The sequence below is a fragment of the Patella vulgata genome, chromosome 3 (genome assembly GCF_932274485.2).
Source record: "Patella vulgata chromosome 3, xgPatVulg1.2, whole genome shotgun sequence".
NCBI lineage: Eukaryota > Metazoa > Mollusca > Gastropoda > Patellidae > Patella > Patella vulgata.
The window spans coordinates 53,985,702-54,005,649 of record NC_065881.2 but is presented as its reverse complement, the minus strand read 5'-3'; the positions used below and the strand labels follow the sequence as shown (position 1 = coordinate 54,005,649).

The following is a 19,948-nucleotide window of genomic DNA, read 5'->3' as shown; positions in this document are numbered from 1 at the left end:
TTTATAACCCAAAGATCTCGATTCCTTTTGATATTTGCACATATCGGATTGTATCTTCCTAAATTATGGCCCTTGAATGTACAAAAAATCACGTTTTTAGCTTGCGGTCCATGTATAGGTCACAATTTTTATCTGATTTAAAAAAAAAATTTGTGAATATATCACCATTACACACTAAGATCAAGGGTTCCTTTTGATATTTTAGTTTATGACTATTTATTTCCGTTTTTGAAGTAACTTAAATAGATAAAGTCAGATAGGGGTAGTTGCTTAATTTCGGAACGGTCTCAGGACAAACAAAGGACCTGTCCGTCCAGATACCATTCCGAAAGGAGGATTTCTGTCCTATATAATTGTTTTAGTTTAGCTTACTAACTGAAACACATTATTGTTAGGTCTACCGAGAACTGTATTTTACTTGCAAATACATCTCTTATTTTGTGCTTTAAATGGAGTTGTCCTATTCTGAAGCTGAACATTTTGAGATCACCTATTTTTGTTCATTTACGGTGCCCCTACTCCTGCCCAAATGCTTTAGATGTGATTCACAGATAGTATGAGCTCCGAGCTCCTTTATTTCTTGGCCCCGTAGGCTAAAAAAAAAAAAAAAACAGTCAATAAATTACACATTACATTAATTTATTGACAAATAAAAGCTTACAAATGATATAATCCATTTCATACAACTTCTGTTGATATATAAATATACACACAATACATAAACAGATAATTCAAATATATTTACAATCAATAAAATTAATTAAAAATTCCACCCATCTAATAAAGAGAGAGGTTTCAATTAATACAAATTTTAAATAAGGTAGATAAGTGAAAAATGTGATAAAAGTTTAAGGCTATATCAATGTTAAAATCATGAGGCTTTATTATACATTTTCTACCTCCTAATACTCTTTCGTATAGAAATTTTATACACAATTATTTGTTTCTCTTGATAATTTCACTGATCTTACAAGTGATTATTTAATACAATCAGTTTAACTGTAGCTAAATTGATGAAGTATGTCTTGTATTCAGCAGTTCCGATATTGCATAGCCTTCATTAACATAATTGTGTCTGGAAATAAGGCAATTAGCATCAAGTACACTTTAAAACTGTGTAAAATTGCTATGTAACTAATGCTTACAATGCATATACGCCCTACACATTACCAACTTGAGAAAAAAAACTTTAGACAATAGGATCAACTTATATAACTACATATGTATCAATAAACTAATACAACAAATGAACACAGTATTTGGTCATAATAAATTGAATTTTGGCATTCTTAGTTGACTGGGATTCCCCATTGATCATTGAAGACTAAAGGGGAATAACTCTAATTTTATGCACTATATTATTTGGTTTAATCTCACTGTGCCCCCCAATCAACTGGTGTTATAGGGTAGTGGTGTGAAAATTTAAGTAAACAAAGGATTATAGACTGTATCCTTATTAGTACTGTTCACCTAGTTGAAATTTAATTATTTTAATGATTAAAATATATAAGTTAAGTTCACGTGTAATCGGTTTTCGGGTATCTTAAATATTATTCACCTACCTTTCATTCAGACAGTACTCATAAATCAATCAAATATATGATTAGAAACTCACTATCATTATATAAGGATATTATTATATTAATATTTAGTATTGCATGTTTTATCTAAATCATTCTTTTTACTTTTATGCCTGAAATTAACTATGTTCATTTATGGAGATTTCATTTTTATCATTTGAATTTATTGTGTATTTGTTGGCTTTAATTTTCCAGATTTCCGACGCGAAGCTGAAGATATAATCAAGCATGTTCCGACATACTAGTCTATAGCCTACATGCATCGTTGTACAGAGCTCAGATATTGAACTGCCACATGCCTTAATGATCTAAAAATCAAACTGTTAAATGGAGTAAAAAGTGCAATTGAATATACTGACGCCAGATCACATTTAGTAGGGTTATGATTTATGTTTGATACATGTATTTGTTGTTACTTTTATGAAATTTATTGTGAATAAAGTTGTTAATTAGTTTAAAAGTAGTAGTTTAAAAAAACAGACTATACTTTTAACACCATTGTATTCGATAATCCCCTGGCTTGATTAATCCCCCCATGAGAACAATAGCAGGGGGCACAGTGAGATGTCCCCTATTATTTTAGTTTAGTGAACAATTATCATCAAATAATATTTTAAAAAGTATCAATTAGTCTATTCTACTTATCAGTCTTCTTTGCACAATCACCAACTTACTGTTCTCAATCAGCAACAGAGATGTGAATGATTTATGAAGACTGAAGGGCAATTACTCTGAATTTTACAATATTCTATTGACAAGACATAAAAACACTCAGAAATTTTTAACATTGAAAGCATAATATGTATAATAATCTATCATATTCACTTTTAACATACAAGCATATTGATTATCTCCTAGCAATGTACAAAATACAGAAACTGATAAATTAAATAAATTATACAGCTATTATTAAATATATTTTTGCTTATTAATTATCAGTTTCAATACATACATCATAACTTTCACAATATACAAATCATTCTTACATATAAATCCCATTTATCATACAATATTTCTTATATAATATTTCAACATATTACATACATTTATAACTTCACAACGCTCATATAAAACAATTTATTTTGATCTTATTTCAAAGTATTAATTTTTTCTTCAGGGTAGAAAGTCAAAAGAATTTACCATACAATCATGAAGCTAATTGTACATCATCCATTCAAAGATTACAATTATAGCTATTATTCTTGAAACAATGCATCTTACAATTTAAATTAGACGTTCTACAGCAGTACATGCCTCATCCTCTACGTAATGTCAGTAGATAAAAATAAGAGCCCCAAAAAACAAAACACATTAACCTCTTTGGTTGAATTTTTCTGATGCAGTTAGTTGTTCTTTTTAACATTTATGTTTATTTGATTGGGATTCTCAGTCTAAGAAAAGCGCATCGTCAACCAATGATCCACAGAGGATTGGTTGAAAATACACAGAAGATGTGGCATTGAGAATATAGCTGATTTTACACTATTTTCAGGAATAAATTCTTTTTCCCTAGATCACTTAATACATTTCCTATGTATTTTTAATGTGATTTCTCTTTCATTACATTCTATCTTTAGTTCACAAGCAAAAACATGGTTCAATACACAATTTGATGGTCCATTTATCCACTTGGCACTTTAATTTTATTTGTTCAATGCTGGTATTCAACTGTATTGAGCAATACAATAGCGCCATATGAAATATTTATTATTATACAGACTATAAGGTATTATTAGATGTCCATAGATTAATCATACTCATAACATCTATTTTGGGTAAAGGATTTCATAGATCGACTGGGAGGTGGGGTGTTGAACATAGCTTCAAGTCTTGCTCGAGATGCATTAGGGGAGGCTTTTGGGGTAGAAGATGCTTTATAAAGTGAATCATTAGATACCCGAGAACTGGGTACAGAAAGCGGGGAGGGTGGGCGTTTATATAAGGAGTCTACTGGTGGTCTGAACGCAATTCCATTATGATTAACACTGCGATATGGAGACTCTAACTGTGAGTCTCCGAAAGATCGAAAAGAACTTCCATCATTGACACTGCGATAAGGTGACTCAGCATGTGGTCTGAAAGTTTGACTTCTCACAGGTAACTCTACGGAAGCTTGACGTGTTGAATTTAAATCTCTTATAAATGTTGTAGTTCTGTATGGAGATTCTGGAGATGTTTTAAAAGAAGAGTTGGGCTCTCGAACAATCTTTGGACTACGATATGGTGATGCTTCTGGATTAGTTCTGAAGGACATGGCAGTAGCACTTGCTCCATATAAATATGGTGGACTTTTGTTGGGAGACTCTGGTGTTGTCCGGTATGAACTTGAGCTATCTCGACCAAATTGTGGACTTCTGTAAGGTGACTCTGGTGATGATCTAAAGGAACCAGTGGAATTGTGAGCTGATACTGGAGATTTGAGAGAGCCGTCAATAGATGTTTTGAAAGATTTATTAGAATCCAGTGGAGAAGAAGGAACAAGAGTATCTTCAGAAGTCCTAAAAGATTGGACACCAGCTGTAGAATCTCTAGCTGATAAAGATGGTGAAGGTCCTGTACGGAACATTATGTCTCCATTAGCGCCACTAGGTTTGAATGAACTGGTTGAATCTCTGCGATCTCCCGCTGTTGGAATTCTGTACATGGCAGCAAAATTGGCTTTAGCTGTTTGAGCACCATCAATATCTTCATAGTCATGGCAACCAATATAATCTCTTGATTCAAAATATTTTGGTTTAGGTACTGGAGGTGGAGCTACATAGATATTAGGCATTAAATACCTATTGGAGTTGGCTAATGTTAAACTCTTTCTAGCTTGTTTCTGCTGTCTCTGATATTGTAAATACATAAAGATAACCATACAGAGGAAAACAAAACCAAACGTACAAGCTGTGATGATTAAAAATTTACTCATTTCATCTATAGCTGGTACTTCAATACCTGAAAATATATATTTAAATTTAAATTAATGAAAAATAGGTTTAAAATCAAAAAAATCTTCTTCCATTGATTAACTTAAGCCATAGACAGTTATCTCAACTTCACCCCTCATTGTCATTGATTAAACTCTTGTTTCATAGATAATAACACCATGAATTTTTCACCTATTCTTATTCTCATGCCTGCCATCTACCAAGGGATCTTAGTATGCAAAACCAATTTGTACACTAGATATTTTTTTGCCTGATCCAAACAACTAGACTCATTTTGCTTATCAGTACCTCAAGCACCATCATAACAAATGAAAACAGTTCATCTTGCGGATGTCCAGATTTGGATGTGACATTCTGGTTGTGAGTCAAGTGAAGCGTACAAACCACCACTGTCCTACTAGGTTGCACAACGATCGTGGCTCTAAAACTGACAGTATGAGCTAGTAGAGACATACTTACATTGAGATTGACTGATAGCTCCTTCCTCTCTAGTATATTGATCCATTTCACATCTTTGACATTGTACCTGACTAGCTTTAGGTTGAAATGTTCCTCTAGGACATAACATACATTTTCTTGCTGTTGTATTATGTAAAGCCCCTACTGGACAAGGCACTATAATAATAACAAGAATAAAATACATAATCAATTCATTATATAAATTTCTCAATAGCTAAATTTAAGTAAAATTTGCTTGATAATAGATATCTGGGAAAGATGGCTAGAAGTTTTATTATTATCATCAACAGTAAAGTCTTCAAGGGCCATCACTTTTCAATACTGTTTTCTTTAACTGTTTCTTAGAAATGCAGATTAAGCAAAGTATTTATTATATCAATTTAAAGCTATAGTATAATTAATTAATAGTGGATTATATTATTTCAATGGCATTTAGTAATTCAACTGGAAACAATTCTATGGAAAACAATTACTGTTTATAACCGGAGTGGCATTCTGACTAGAATTATCTGGTCTTTATCAAACAATGATAAAGACTAGAGAATCCTAGTCGAAAAATCGCTCAGTAATAAACAGTAATTGTTTTCCATAGAACTGTGGCCTGTGTCATAGTCTTGTATTATTGACTATATAATAACATACCACAGCCATCTTTAAAAACCATCTCTCCATGATTACACACTAATTGGGATGGATTAGTTCGTACACTGCTAGGTTCTGCTGTATATTGGTGAGAATCTACTATAACTGCTAATGCTGATATCAACTTCATTAATTCTATCTTTATATCATTTAGTATTGCTTCAACTTGACCCTTTGTAAATCCATTCCTTAAAAATAAACAACATTATCAGAACATTAAGATAGGTTGCAAGGCAACGAAACATACAGTTAAATCCTCTGATCGGTCAACAAGGGTTGTCGCATATTTTTTCTTTTGTAGGTAATGACAATTTCATAAGACAATTATAATTTTTGTCATTTGAAGGTTCACAAGGTTCTACAAACTGAAACAAGGGCCTTAATTCTAGAAGTAATTTAACGAAAATTACTGAAATTCAAAAGGGTTTCGTCGTTTCACTCATTTAAATGATGCATATAAATTTCATACAGATCTGATGATAATATATGTCATTAGAGCTTTCACAAGGTTCAAAAAAGTGAAGCAAGGGCCATAACTAGACATAATTAATGGAAATTGCTCAAATTCGATAGACTTCTTCATTTCACTAATTTAATTAAATGATGCATATAAATTTCATACAGGTTGGATGATAACTTTTGGTGGTCAAGCGTTTACAAGGTTCTACAAAGTGAAACAAGGGCCATTACTCTAGACATAATTAACTGAAATTGCTGAAATTCACTAGGCTTCATCATGCCACGAATATAATTGATGCATATAAATTTCATACTGATCACAAGGTTCAACAACCCAACAGTAAGGCTGATGTCCCCCGCCAAAATCCCAAAATAAATAGATGACCCATATTAACTAATTGCACATTTATCTTCTACAAAAATATCAATCAATTATCTATATTTAGTCTAAGCATAAAAGATTCACAATCAAAATCAGTCAAGGTTTTGAAGTACCTGGTAGTGGAACTATACACTCAGTTTCATCCCCCTACCGGTCTTCATTAGCCCAGTTCGGAGCAGAACTATAGGACGTTAAACCTCATTTCATTTTATTTCATCACCCTCTATCATTCAGAAACAAGGTTATCTTGTCCCAAAGCATCGACCAATGAAATTGCTTAGCTCTGCTTAGCTTTAGCGAGAAAAGTCAATCATTGAACTCAGTAAAGACATTCACCAAATGAACATCTTTGTCAAGTTTAAACATTGTACTTCAATCAAAAGCAGAGTTGTTATGTTCCAAAGTCTTGACCAATCAGAAAATTCTCATCATTGAACTTAATCAAGGTATTGATATAATGAATCTATACTCCAGAGTTCCATCGCTCTGACCCCATTAGAACCAAAGTTATGTCATTCCAAAGTCTCAACCAATCAAATTGCCTATCTCTGCTTAGCTGACAGCAATATACGGCCACATTTCCATGTGGCCGGCACTTCCATCTGGACGTGTAAAAAAATTAATCACAATATTTACTCATCTATAACACATCGTAATTAAGTACCAGTATATTCAAATCTATTTAATAAATTGAACAATGCAGAAATATTTAACACTACCAAGTGGAATTTGGTGTTTTGGGAAAAATTATACCATACCCTGCTATAGCATGACAACTCATCAATTTCTAGCTATTGGATTAAAAATGGCCATCATTTATAGATGCAACAAGGCCCCAATGAAATGTAGATACACCAAAACAAGGAGCCACACCAACATATGACAATACTTACATGCTTTCTATTGTAATATTCCATTTAACAGTAAATTTATCTTGTACAAATCTTCTAATTTTAACACTTCGTCCACAAACAACAGTCATATTGCTGAACTGACAATCGGCAAACGGACATTTATCACTTTTTTGAAGATGGTCTAAAATATGTGATGAAAGTTCTGATACTAAACTTGAGTTATTTAGATTACATGGTCCAATAAAACTTAAACTGAACTCCTGTAGTACTTTTGTAGGTCTTTTCTTGGCTATAAAAGAAAACGGTGGATATATAGTAATATTATCAGATTATATGTTCGTTGAAGAGCCATAATAATAACCTAAATTATTATGGTATTTTGCCATATTAAAGTAATATTGGTATCATAAAAGTAACAAATTACTAATTAATGGCAAAAAATAGTTATTTATTTACAAAGTAAACAACAAGGAAAAAATAGACCTCTTAAAATAGAAATTATAAGTAGGTGCAAAGCTTTTTTATAAAGTATCCCCTGATTAAGTATATTCTCTATTTGACAAGATGGCAGCTAGATTTAAATGAGGGTGGTTGGGTGGCTGAATGGTCTAACGGCTGTTATTGAGTAAACTTGCATGGTTCGATGCGCAGGGTCATCTGTCCAACCCCATGGGTTTTTTTCTGGGTCCTCCAGGTTTCTTTCACTGCTAAAGAACCCTATGATCAAGGAAATTATTGAAATGAAATTAACCGTATGTTGGTCCCAAAAATCCCCCAGTTTGTGTTGAATGGACATTAAACCCCATTTTTCTCAGTTAATACATTAGAATCAGTAGAAATTTGATACAACCAGATTAAATCTAACTAGACTATTTTGTCCCTTTAAGGAAACTATTGCATATCAATAAATTATATTGTTCTATTATATTGTTCTATTGTCCTAAAATATGTTAGGTATATCTTGTTTTGGCTGATTTTGCAAATTGGTAGTTCACTGATATATAAAGATATACAGTTAGAAACAGACAGTTTTAATAATTGCCTAAATATAATGTTAATTCCTGAACTAATTAGCTCCCTGTTGAGATATGCTATTCTAGGGATTTCTTTGGTAGGATTTCTTTAAATTGTAATGTGTTATGTTTAATTATTTATATACCTAAACATGGTTCTTGTATTTTCATTCTTTTATTTAACTGTTGAACATCTCCAGATAGTTGACAATTAAAATGTCTATCAAATAATCCCACAGGATTGATAACATAACCACTACCACATACAACATGGCATATTTCTTCTGTAAGTCTAGTATGACCACAAGCAAACGCTCCATTCTTAAATGATGGTAAATTACATTGCTGTTCTGTAAAAATAAAAAAAATTATAATCAACACACACATAATTCTCAACATTTGTGGCCAGTGCTGGCAAACAGAGTCATAATGAGGATATTTTTTAAAATTGAATTACTATTTTTTTCACATTTACCATCTCAATACCTTCAAACTGATGTATGGTTTGTTTAAATCGGGAAAAATATTGACCGAGCTGTGTCGGTTTGAAGCTGCCTAAGCAATGATTGTAAGCCTGGAGAAAAAGCAAGTTAAAGATGTTGGTATGTTCCAAAACAAAATCATAGCAACCATGCCGTTTATTTGCTATTTTGTCATTTAATATTTTATTCTTTATATATTTTTTCTTGCCAACTAGAATATTTATCTCACGCGTATAACAAGCGGTTGCCATGCAAGATAGGCCAACACATTGTGCAAGAGATGGACAGAGAACAAGCTCAAAAAAAGAAGTGATTTTTTCGTACAATCAAGGGCCATAATTCAGGAAGTTATGATCCAATATGTGCGAATATCGAAAAGAACCAAGATCTTTGGGTTATAAATATGTATTTCAAGTTTCATTAAAATCGGATAAAAATTGTGACCTCTATAGGGTCCACAACCTTGATATACCATATTTTTACGCTATTTGAGAACAAACGGCGGCCATTTTGTCTGTCAATTTTGGGCCAATTTTCACGAAATTCGAAATCCATCATCCTTAGGGTGTAACGGTGATATAATAATACGTTTTTTTAAATCGGATAAAAATTATGACCTCTATAGGGTTCACAAGCTAAAAACGCGATTTTTCGTACAATCATGGGCCATAATTCAGGAAGTTACAGTACGATATGCGCAAATATCGAAATGAACCGAGATCTTTGGGTTATAAACTTACATTTCAAGTTTTAACAAAATTGGATAAAAATTGTGACCTCTATAGGGTCCACAACCTTGATATACCATATTTTTACGCTATTTGAGAACGAACGGCGGCCATTATGTCTGTCAATTTTGGGTCGATTTTCACGAATTTCGAACTCAGTCGTCCTTAGGGTGTAACGGTGATATAATAATACGTTTTTTTAAATCGGATAAAAATTATGACTTCTATAGGGTCCACAAGCTAAACACGCGATTTTTCGTACAAACAGGGGCCATAATTCAGGAAGTTACAGTCCGATATGCGCGAATATCGAAAGGAACTGAGATCTTTGGGTTATAAACTTACATTTCAAGTTTCAACAAAATCGGATAAAAATTGTGACCTCTATAGGGTCCACAAGCTAAAAACGTGATTTTTCGTACAAACAGGGGCCATAATCCATGAAGTTTCGATCCGATACATGCCAATATCGAAAGCAGCCGAGATTTTTTCGGGATAAAGCTATATTTCAAGTTTCGTCAAAATCGGACAAGAATTGTGACCTGTAGAGAGTCCACAAACAAATTGTGGACGGACGGATGTCCGGACGGACGTCCGGACAGACAGGGGCGACGACAATATACGTCCACATGAAAATATAAAAACAGCATAGAAATTACGTAAATCCCCATAGCGGTATTACAGACTTGTGAGAATTGTAGAAATAAAATCTAGAGATCAGTTAATTTGCTAACCGAAAAATTAAGAAAATTGCATATTCCAGTGCATTTGTGTAGCAATATTGATAATTCCAAGTATTGCAAAAATGTTGTGTATATATGTCATGATTACTCTTATGATACGCAACAGTATTCTATTCTGACAAAGTGGTGTAGACATGTGAATTCACATTACCCTACTATGAACAAAAAACATGAAATATGGATATGTTTGGCAAAGTTTTTTTTATGCGTTATCAAAAATGACCGGCAGTAAAAATTTTGAAGTGGAAGCCCTGGTGTAAGCCCGCTGGACAATACTCCGTTTGAGCTAAGAAATGTATTAATTACCTTTTACTATGGTAACATTAAAGGTACAATAGGCTTTATTTCCAGCCTTATCAGATGCAGTATAATTCACAGCTGTTGTTCCATGAGAAAAATCAATATTAGAATCATGTGATCCTATATTCTCAAAAACTCCAACATTATCTACAGCTATAGGGCGTTGCCATACAACACGTTCCATTGGTTGATCACTTTTTATAAGTAAATTACGTGGACAGTAAGTAAACACTGGTGCTGTCACATCTGTAAAAAAAATAGAAAATAAAGTTTCTCGTTGAGTTTTAAGTAGAGATGAGTCAATATCAGATAATTTTAGTAAAACTATCAGCCGATACAAATACTAAATAGTAAATAGCTAGACATGTGAAGCTTAAGATATTTAATCATTGTCATGTAAAGATATAAATATACATATAAATCATAAAAATTTACAAAATCATTCTTATGGCTTACCATCAACTTGTATTTCAAATTGACAAGTTTTCTTCCTTTTCCAATTATCTTCAGCTTGAAATACCACCATATGAATTCCTTCACTGCCTCTTCCTTTCCACATGAGACTAATAGCTCTATCTACAATCTGATAGTTTGATGTCATAGGCAGACGGTTTTTATAGGAATCATAAGCTGACCATTCTACTGGATATAGATATCTATTACTGTCTGGTGGTAGTGTTACTGTTATTACAGAATCATGAGGACAATTCTCAAAATATGGATAGCCACCTGTAATAAGATATAATTAAATCCTAACTAATTAAAATACAAATATCATCTGATTAAGGATATGCATGAAAATTGTAAATATGAAAAAACACAAAAAATCTGAAAAAAGAAATTAATAGGCCCGTGGAAAACAATAAAATCAACAGTCACTAATAATCACTAATAATCAAAAGAGAGATTGTGCAGAATATTTAAAGCAAATATTTAAAGTCAATATCAAATCTTTATCACAAGACAAGTAAAGTTGAAGAGAGGGTTATTGAAATGAACTTCATCCATCCTTTGCGGTTTTGTTTCCAAAGCACATCTCAGGAACCACTCAGGATATCTTTAACAAACTTTGAACTGGCACCAGTGTAGTTAAGCCTTTGTAAATCAAAGGACAGACTAACATATGGTTCAACTTAAGTAATTCACTTGTGCGTAGGGGTCTTTAGCAGTAGGAGGAAACCGGAGGACCCGGAGAAAATCCATGAAGTTGGACAGGCAACCCGGCTCCTTGTCATGTACAACCGTGGAATCGAAACCATGCCAGTTGACTCAATGACAGACCTTATGATACAGCGTGCACACGCTAACCATTCGTCCATTCAACCCCTCCGTAATTATTAGAAATGTAATTCTTATTCATCACAATAATCCAAATGAACAGTCTTACCATTATTTTGAATTGATGAAGCTGTGTCTTTTGTCACCATGGTTACATCTATTAGTGGTTCGATATCTTCTGTAGTTGGTCTAACTGGTATGTGTGTTGTCTCATCTGCTGTTGCTTGTGTTCTCTCAACATAAGGAGCATGGGTTTGTTCATGTAATGGTTCCTGAGTTCTTTCACCATTGATTTCATAGTCAAAAGTAACACCAGACACTGTTGCACCTGCCAGTGTTACCCCTCTTGGAACAAAGCTATGGTCAACAGATTTACTTGTTGTTATATCTAACCAGTCCATTTCTGAATCTTTTGTAACCATTTTTGATGTTGTCATAGTAACCATTTTGGATGTTGATGTAGTAACCTCTTCTGTTGTCATGGAATTAACAGTTGTTACTGCAGTAGCTGCATAGAAGGAAAGATATGCATGATTATCTATCACTATTTCTATGAATTGAACCTTCATATTATAAGATATTACTGTCTCAATACAATAAATGCAGCAAGAAAAAATATCTATGTGTATCATTATCAACAAAATGCATGTCAAGAAAATTGATGGAAATACGAAAGCTTTAGTTTTTCAAAAATAAAGAATGGAGGTGGGTAAGTGATCATCTGGGTACTTCACAGTTACTGTTATGCCTTGTCTACATAATATTAGAACCTGACATCAGGAACTTATTATATAATGTTTATGGCCTATGATATAAAGGATATCAGGCGTCCATATTTTCATGGTAAGATCACAACATCAATATTGATTGGAATGGACGAGTATTAAATTCTTTTTCGTGTCTCAGATTATGGATAACATTGAGTTGATTAGAGGTTAAATTATAAATGATTGTAAAACGTACCTATACATGTATTATTGACCAAAATTCGGTTAGGTCTATCACAGTAACATTGACTGGAGGCTGTAGCACCTTGAGTACTAGTATCAAATGGACAAGCATCACATGCTTCATTACCTAACGATGATTTATACATATTCTCTCCACAACCTGAAATATAATATCATTGATCATAATATGTAACTTATAACATATCATATTAAAGCTATAATATTCCAGACTAAAATAATAGATAGTCTTACCAAAAAGCATATTGGCCCCAAAATTATCCAAGTTGATCAATTCTAAACTGATCCTAAACTGATCTAAAGTTCACTTTACTCTCTATTATGTATATGTCATGCCACCATCAGTGCAATATTATGGCCTCCTCACAAATTTTTAACACTAAAGTCATGTATATCGTACATAATTATAAGGTAACCCAGTTGTTTACTGTACATGAGTACACTTTTATTGTTAAAATTAAATAAAAGAAAATAATAATTCACCTTTGTGAAAATCTTACCTATGCAATCACCATCAAATAAATAATAACCAGCTTTACATACACAGATATATTCTAATAATGGTACTCGTTGGGCACATTGTGAATTTTTACCACATCCATCACCACATCTTCTTTCTTCAGTTCGCACCCATGGACTCGACACTTTAATATAAATAATAATCAAATCTTAATATATATTCTAATTAATGATGCATTTTAAACAGAGAAGCATTCAGCAATGGAAATATTCTACTAAAATCAAATCTATGGACAGCATTTGAGAAAACCATTGATACACATTTCATCCAGACATTTCATGTCTTAGTCATCCACTTTCAATGTTACCTTGATATTATAAAAATGTATAAAGTACCGTAAAAAATGAATGAAAAAAAGGACACTTCTAAAAGATTTATAATTCCCAAGTGAAGTAATGATATAATAAGGAACTAACTTTGAATACAGTTTTTGCCATCAGCAGCTAACTTTGAACCAATATTACAAGTACAATGATAAGATCTAGGTACAGGTACACAAATAGCACTACATTTTTCTTCACCATCTTCGTTACATAAATTATCTTCTGTAAAATAAATTAAAAGTTCTTTCATTTGGGGTTTTTACAAGCAGACGAGAAGTATTGACTTGGCGATTATATTGAAAAGATTGTCCATATCTTTTGTTATAGATTATATTGAGGGGTTAGAGAGATAATTATCCAAAAAGCAAATTTTTTCTATGCCACAAAAAAAAAGATGAAATCATTAAAATTTTTGTTCAAATTTACTTTTCCAATACAAATACTGGATTCAGATCCTCCCATGTGAAAATTTTGTTTTCCTGAAAATTTGAAAGATTTATACAACCTCAAATAATTTGAAATACATTTATAAAACAAGACTCGCTGGGTTTATGGCCATGTGTTTTATATTAATGGGTACAGTAGCAGGGTTGACAACAGTAGAGATATTTCTGAAACTCCATGTGAGCCAGTTTTCTGGCTTGTGAGTTAGACTGTCATACTTACTGCTTAAATCATTTGGATGATATATAACGATACTAGTTGGTCGTGAAAGATGGGTTGCCACGGTTTCTTGATCTCCAGTTACCATATCAACCATATAAACACTATTAGTGTACCAATCAGAATAAAATAATACTTTATCAAATACAGCCATACCGAATACATCTGAGCCACTTAAAAATGTCAATTCTCTTCTGTCGGAGCCTGTAATAACAAAATTCATCCATTTTCAATTTTGATTGACCTTGGATCTATGAGAAATAGAACTTAAGTGAACAAATAATTCATAGACAAAACCATAAATATATCTAAATCTACTTCAGTAATATTCAAAAGGGAAGCTTAAAATCAAATTGAAGTATGTGCACAGCTAGTTAGCATTATTTCTTCATTTGTAGTACATCAAGAAAAGTCCCTGAAAACATTTTAGGAGTGTGAGGATTAATTCCAAAAGAGCACAAAGATGTGTATGTTGAAAAATATCGAACTATGCCATGGTGACACACTACAAAATGTCATTTGCTTTTCTCATTGACCAATTTTTAGTTATACTTTTGGTTTTTATTAGCAAATGTGAGTAGGAAAGGGCACTAGGACCTTAAGCAAAGGTGAAGGATTATACTTGATTTCATCCTATTACAATATGTTATTTACAAGTTACTGATCTATTTTAGAAAATGTACTAAATGTTCTACCTGTTTAGCAACAGGTCATGTTACTCAATAGCTAATTATTTATCATAATATAAGTAACAGCCCTACAGCTACATACCAATAACAATATCGTTTAAACATATGTTGAACTCAACAATATACCCCTAGTGTGAATAGCATCACTGACATAATACATATTTTTATATCAAATAACACAGCTTCTGTGGCTATGTTCTCATTAAAGATGATTATATATCAAACTGTGGCTATGTTCTCATTAAAGATGATTATATATCAAACAGGTGCAAATTAAAAATCATTTCTACAGAAAAACTAGGATGTATAGCTCCTGGTGTGTATGTAATCAACATATTATCACTTCATAAACATGTGTTATTTTGTTGTGCTGTTATGCAAAGAATCATACCAAATATACAAGATAAAAAGTAAACTGTCAAAAACATATCTATTGCTGTTACCTTAATATAAAGATAAATATATTTCTATTAGAATTTCAATAAAAAACATATATTATTTTTGTTAAATTTCTAATTTCCCAGTTATTATCTTAAAAGATATCATATGCCGACAGCACCTAAGTCGACTCTAGTACAAGACACTAAGAACTGATCATGGCAAGTCAATAGAACAGAGGTCCACGAGATGTTTCAAATTTATCATGGGTGATAACTTGTTGAAAATTGTTGAAAATCAATCGACATCTTCGTTTCATGAACTTAAACACTGTGTATCAAGTTAATCATCTAGAAGCAATTGTGGGCGATGAATGGGTGACAACAATAACCCCATTTCCTGTAATGATGATGTTTGAATGGGTCTACTGTATTTCTTGTGTATATGACATATTTTATTTGATGTTTTGTGTGACATCTAGGAGCCGTGCATCTAATAAAGATATGGTGAATGACACCGAATTAATCTTGCCAATGCCATTGTTAATCCATGTCTTAATTTTAAAGGAGATAATCCATGTTGTCAATTCATATCATCTATACTTCAACATCCTAATATTTTAGCAATGTAAGTGTGTGTATAATTTCAGTACAGTATGCCTAAACATCCGCTTCCACATAAAGTAATGTCAAAGACAAATTGGAATATAGCCAAAATTCACACTGTTGTTCAAGTTTGACATGAACAATGCAAGCATTAGCAGTTATATTATTACCCTGTGTATATTTTTTTGATGTCATTATATCAGGCCACCCCAAGATTTATCTAAAGAATGTATTATAATATTTCAAATTAACTCCTTGTACAGACATTAATCATAATCATTATACTCACCATCAAAGTTCATCTGAAAGACCTTCCCTGAGCCATCACCAACATAAAGTTGTGAGTCTTGTGAAGCTAGTGCATTAGGCCAGAATAGACCATCTGACATGATAACTTTATGATGTTTACCATTAGCTCGTGATCTGTGAACACTAGCAGGGTAATTATTACCACCAAAATCGGTCCAAAATAACATCCTACAAGAAAAAATTACTTGCCATTAATTCATGTAGGTCCACATTTGTTAATGTTCTTCCCTTTGAGATAAGGTCTGTAAATGTCAAAATAAAAGAAATGAGGATAAAAACAAAATTAAGATCACCCACATTTGTAAAAATAAAACTTACTTCTTCTTTGCAAAAAACAGAATTGCTTTTGGCTTATTGAGTCCTTTTTTAACTTCATGGTAAGATGAAGGTCCTCTCTGTAAATTCATTCTAGCCACAACACCTGTACCATTACTAAGATAACCAGTCCAGAAGAGACGCTGTCTATCAGAATCAACTGTTATTCCTTCTATAAATTGAGTGCTACGATAAATCAGTTTAGGCTCAATACCATTGAATGGCGAAGAATAGATCGATTTTCTGAAAAATAAAATAATGAGAAATTTTAATCCCATGTAAGTACTGAATTCAATAAAAAAGAACATTTATTAAGCAGCTGTAGCAGCACATTGATCTGTCAATTTCTTTCTATTTTAAAACCTATAGTTTTTTATAGTTTATAATAACTAAACTAATTACAATTTCAGTCAAATTGCACCGAAAAAGTTACTGTCTTTCAGGGCCTGAGAGAGAGAGAGAGAGAGAGAGAGAGAGAGAGAGAGAGATGTACTTTATTTAAAGCCCATTCAACCCAAACTAGGTCACTTTAAGACTAACATACGGTTTAATTTTATTCCACTACGTCGCCTTTGCATGAGGAGGTTGGACAGGCAACCCTACTCCTTGTCACATACAAGTGGGGAATCGAAACCATGCCACTTGACTGAATGATAGACCTTATGCTGCAACACGCACATGTTAACCATTCGGCCATCTACCCCCCCTATTTAGCAGATGTGAAGCCAAATTGGTCCCACCAATATCGGATAAACACTGTATATTAACTTCAAGTCAATCGGATGATAACTTTGGCAGTAATTATTGGAAATAGCTGAAAATCAATATGCGTGACCTGTAACTTACTCTGTTATGTCACTCCAGTATATAGTATCTGTAGATTTATCATATGCCACAGCAACAAAATTACTACGTATATGACCATATTGTATAGTATGTACAGTTGATTCAGATTCTGGATCTAAACTAACCATTTTCAACGAATTCAAATCAGCAAAGAGAACAAAATTCGCTGGTCCTGAAAACAAATACATGAAATGAAATGGGGTTTAATGTCTTACTTTTCTGAACCGACTGGGCTAATGCAGACAGGTGAAAATGAACAACACCTTGAGAAAGTTGGGATTACGAGAAAAATGTATGTTAACATAATTTAAGTTTAGATTTGAAGATCACGTTACAATATATAGAGAATCTCCTACCAGTCTTTTTTGATATCAAAAAATATCAACACAAGTTGATAAAGTAACAAAAGATAGGTTGCCAGGCAACGAAACATACGCCCACAGCAACTAAATCGTCCGGGCAGTCAACAAGGGTTGTCGCATATTTTTACTTTTTTCGGTAATGAAACATTTATAATACACTAAAATCTAATTAAGAGCAACAACTCACGAAGTAATTATCAGAAAACTATTAGAATTTGTTTGGTTTTTATAAAGTTCTGCCCCATGCTAACGTTTTGTATGCAAAGCTTTTAATATCATGGATTTAACTGTTTAAGTCATAAAAATTCATTGAAAATCAATATACTTGTTTGTCTCAAGATCTTAAACTCTGTGTATCAATCTGAAGTCAATCGGATTATAACTTTAGCCTTTAGAGCATCACAAGATTTTGCAAAGTGATCAAGGGCCATAACTTTGGCAGTAATTATCGGAAATCGTTGAAAATCAATAGGAATCTTCGTCTCATGACCTCAAACACTGTGTATAAATTTAAACTCAATCGGATATTAACTTTAGCCTCTAGAGCATCCACAAGATTCTTTGAAGTGATCAAGGGCCATAACTCTGGCAGTAATTATCGGAAATCGCTGAAAATCAATAGGCTTCTTCGTCTCATGACCTTAAACACTGTGTATAAATTGAAAGTCAATCAGATATTAACTTTGGCCTCTAGAGCATCCACAAGATTTTTCAAAGTGATCAAGGGCCATAACTCTGGCAGCAAATATTGGAAATCGCTGAAAATCAATAGGCTTCTTCGTCTAATGACCTTAAACACTGTGTATAAATTTAAAGTCAATCGAATATTAACTTTCGCTTCTAGAGCGTCCACAAGATTTTTTGAAGTGATCAAGGGCCATAACTCTGGCAGTAATTATCGGAAATCGTTGAAAATCAATAGGCTTCTTCGTCTCATGACCCCAAACACTGTGTATAAATTTAAGGTCAATTGGATATTAACTTTGGCCTCTAGAGCGTCCACAAGATTTTTCAAAGTGATCAAGGGACATAACTCTGGCAGTAATTATCGGAAATCACTGAAAATCAATAGGCTTCTTCGTCTCAAGACCTTAAACACTGTGTATAAATTTAAAGTCAATCAGATATTAACCTTAGCCTCTAGAGCGTCCACAAGCAATTGTGGATGCCGGACCGACGGACGGACGGACGGACGGGTGGGGGCGACGACAATATACGACCACATTTCAATGTGGGCGTATAAAAACGAGGCTCTGCCGAGTTTTTTTTACTTTATCAACGAGTGTTGATATTTTTTGATATCAAAAAAGACGAGTAGGAGATTTTATTTATCATCCAATCCCTTCTTACATGCACAAATAGATAAATATAGTTCTTTGCTGTAGATTTCACTTTTACTGAACATTAAGGCATAGTGATACATCATTTTTTGACAGCAATTCAACCATTGCAAAGTCCTTTATATTGACCCAGTGTTTCCATCAAGGTCAACTGAATAACAATAGTTCATTTTTAATAAAAAAAAGTTACTTTTAATAAGAAATGAACTGTTCTTTGAAAATAAAAAAAAGTAGTTTCTTTTCAACTAACCAATCAAATTCATGTAAAGTGATATCTCCTAAGGAGATATCGCAGTAGATTATGAAATATATCACACAAGCGATATCTACTGTAGAATGTATTATTGGGTGATAAATTATATTATATTTGCCCGGGTGTTTGACTAAATATTTTAATGATGGCACTTTTACTTACTTTCACAAGTAGCCTGATTACTAGATAATATTTTAGATGACCCGTCAGGACACTGACATTTAAAAGGTTTGTCTGGTGTTGAAGGAACTCGTACACATTGATGACTACATACATCTCTATCGCATGAATTATCATGTGGCTCTAAAAAAAAACAGAAACAAATCAGAAATAAATTATCTTCATCTTGAGGTAGCCATAAACCGGGTCATTTCGGGACTAACATATGGTTCAATTTTATTTTAATAATTAGCTTACCTTGTCTTCGTCTAGCTAATGGAGAATAATGTAAACCTGTAGGTCTTGCTCCTGTTAACATTACATTATTATCAACACCAAATCGTAAATCATCTTGAGGTAGCCAT

At 32.9% G+C, this 19,948-nt stretch overlaps 1 protein-coding gene across 1 annotated transcript; it reads right to left on the bottom strand.

Moving 5' to 3' along the window:
* Window positions 1–618: 618 nt before the first annotated feature.
* Window positions 619–19,928, bottom strand: LOC126814850 (uncharacterized). The gene is made up of 17 exons (XM_050540255.2): window positions 19,842–19,928; window positions 19,587–19,727; window positions 17,470–17,641; window positions 16,627–16,866; window positions 16,289–16,476; window positions 14,331–14,531; window positions 13,758–13,886; window positions 13,322–13,465; window positions 12,817–12,963; window positions 11,963–12,361; window positions 11,032–11,304; window positions 10,582–10,821; window positions 8,469–8,672; window positions 7,349–7,598; window positions 5,615–5,802; window positions 4,973–5,128; window positions 619–4,520 (listed from the first exon to the last, which is right to left on the bottom strand). Exons 1-17 carry the CDS (start codon window positions 19,900–19,902, stop codon window positions 3,328–3,330), a joined length of 4,326 nt encoding a protein of 1,441 aa, XP_050396212.1. The 5' UTR covers window positions 19,903–19,928; the 3' UTR covers window positions 619–3,327.
* Between the last annotated feature and the right edge of the window lie 20 nt (window positions 19,929–19,948).

What these genes read in the sequence shown, in the direction of transcription:
- LOC126814850 (XM_050540255.2), bottom strand. Translation starts at nt 19,902, where the DNA reads ATGTTAACAGGAGCAAGACCTACAGGTTTACATTATTCTCCATTAGCT. An exon ending in TACTGGAGTGACATAACAGA is followed by an intron (nt 16,867 to 17,469) that starts GTAAGTTACAGG and finishes TTTATTTTTCAG; the next exon opens with AAAATCGATCTATTCTTCGC. An exon ending in TGGCAAAAACTGTATTCAAA is followed by an intron (nt 13,466 to 13,757) that starts GTTAGTTCCTTA and finishes TTTATATTAAAG; the next exon opens with TGTCGAGTCCATGGGTGCGA.